General features: G+C 44.0%; 1 protein-coding gene across 1 annotated transcript in view; it reads left to right on the top strand.

Moving 5' to 3' along the window:
- Positions 1 to 1499, top strand: part of Ttl (tubulin tyrosine ligase) — a 27881-nt gene that overhangs the window by 16614 nt on the left and 9768 nt on the right. Inside the window, exons 4-5 of the mRNA XM_023717363.1 lie at positions 449 to 518; positions 871 to 1140. Coding sequence (XP_023573131.1) covers positions 449 to 518; positions 871 to 1140 — 340 coding nt within the window. The remainder of the gene's footprint in view (positions 1 to 448; positions 519 to 870; positions 1141 to 1499) is intronic.

The following is a 1499-nucleotide window of genomic DNA, read 5'->3' as shown; positions in this document are numbered from 1 at the left end:
TGCGTGCCTGTAATTCCAGTGCGTGGGAGGCTAAAAACAGGAGGATCACTACAAGTCCTATCTGTGTAGTGAGACCCTATAGAACCTGTACTAAATACATTTTAAAAAATTAGAAAAGAAAAAAAGAAAACTCGTGAGTCTACAGGGAGGAATGCGCAGGTGTCAGGTTTACCATAGAAGCAATTGAGAGCAGCACACCTAAAAGCTTGAGATTCAGCCCTCGGCGTGGCCCACGAGGTTATTTGCACTCGCTTTGTTGCCTGTGTCTTGCCTGTGGTGACTGCGTGAACGCACCTCAGGTTTCTAGATGGTCAGCTCCTGAGCCCTTCGCCTCCATGGAGAAGGAGGCTGTGCGGAGCTTCCTGCAGCTCACCGGCCTTCTTCCCTGCGTGCCTTCGCCCTTGCCGCCATCGCCTCATCGGGAATCCTTGTCCCTGACCTCATTCAGAGCGACTTGCCATCACTCCTCAGACCGGCTGCTTCTTCAACATCAGCCCCGTGTCAGATGGCTCCGAGACGTGCGTTCTTCCCCTAGACTGAAAGCACAAATGTGGCCAGTGGAGGTTTTCCAGGTCAACCTCAAAACTCATCCAAACGCTTCAAAATGCTGTTTTGTTTTTTAATGGATTTAAACCTCCTTGTCATATAGGGTGAAATGTTTTGTTTGCTTCTGTGTAGTGATAATCCACTATTTTGGCTCAGACTTAGCTGGATATAATTTTGGAACTACCTCCTTCGTCTGCTTACCTTACCCCTTTACCCCCTAAAATATTCAAAATAGATTGATGCAGAGAGAGACAGACAGAGGGACAGAGGGACAGAGGGGAGATTACAGAAACCTGAGTACAGCAGAGTCTTATTGCATTGCAGAAGCTGGGTCTTGGTGGACCATCAGTACAATATCTACCTCTATCGAGAGGGTGTCCTCCGAACTGCCTCAGAACCGTATCATGTGGATAATTTCCAAGACAAGACCTGCCATTTGACCAATCACTGCATCCAGAAGGAGTTCTCAAAGAACTACGGGAAGTATGAGGAAGGGAATGAAATGTTCTTCGAGGAGTTCAATCAGTACCTAATGAGTGCTTTGAACATTACCTTGGAAACTAGTATCTTACAGCAAATCAAGCATATCATAAGGTAATTTAATTGTCCCTTGTCTGCTTTTTATGTTTCTTCTTGAAGGAGCTTTGTTTAGGCCTTTCAAGGAATTGCTGTTCCACTTAAATTGCCTAATTTCTGGGCAAAAGTTCTTTGTGATATTCCTTTATTTTGATTTTAGCATTAGGATTTGTAATGAGATTATGTCTTTCATTTCTGATATCAAAGTTTATATTTTCCTTCTGTTTTTCTTGGGTAGATTGGCTAGAGAGTTGTTAATTCTTTTTTTTTTTAAATCTTTTTTTTTTTATATTTATTTATTTATTTTGTGTGTGTGTGGCCAGCTCAGCCCACCAAGGGGCGGGGCTGGCTGGCATGTGGTGCTGGGGGATTGAACC

The sequence above is a fragment of the Octodon degus genome, unplaced genomic scaffold, assembly GCF_000260255.1.
Source record: "Octodon degus isolate 3935 unplaced genomic scaffold, OctDeg1.0 scaffold00052, whole genome shotgun sequence".
In the NCBI taxonomy this organism is placed as follows: domain Eukaryota; kingdom Metazoa; phylum Chordata; class Mammalia; order Rodentia; family Octodontidae; genus Octodon; species Octodon degus.
Note: the sequence above shows the minus strand (reverse complement) of the source record. Positions and strands in the feature narration are given on the sequence as shown.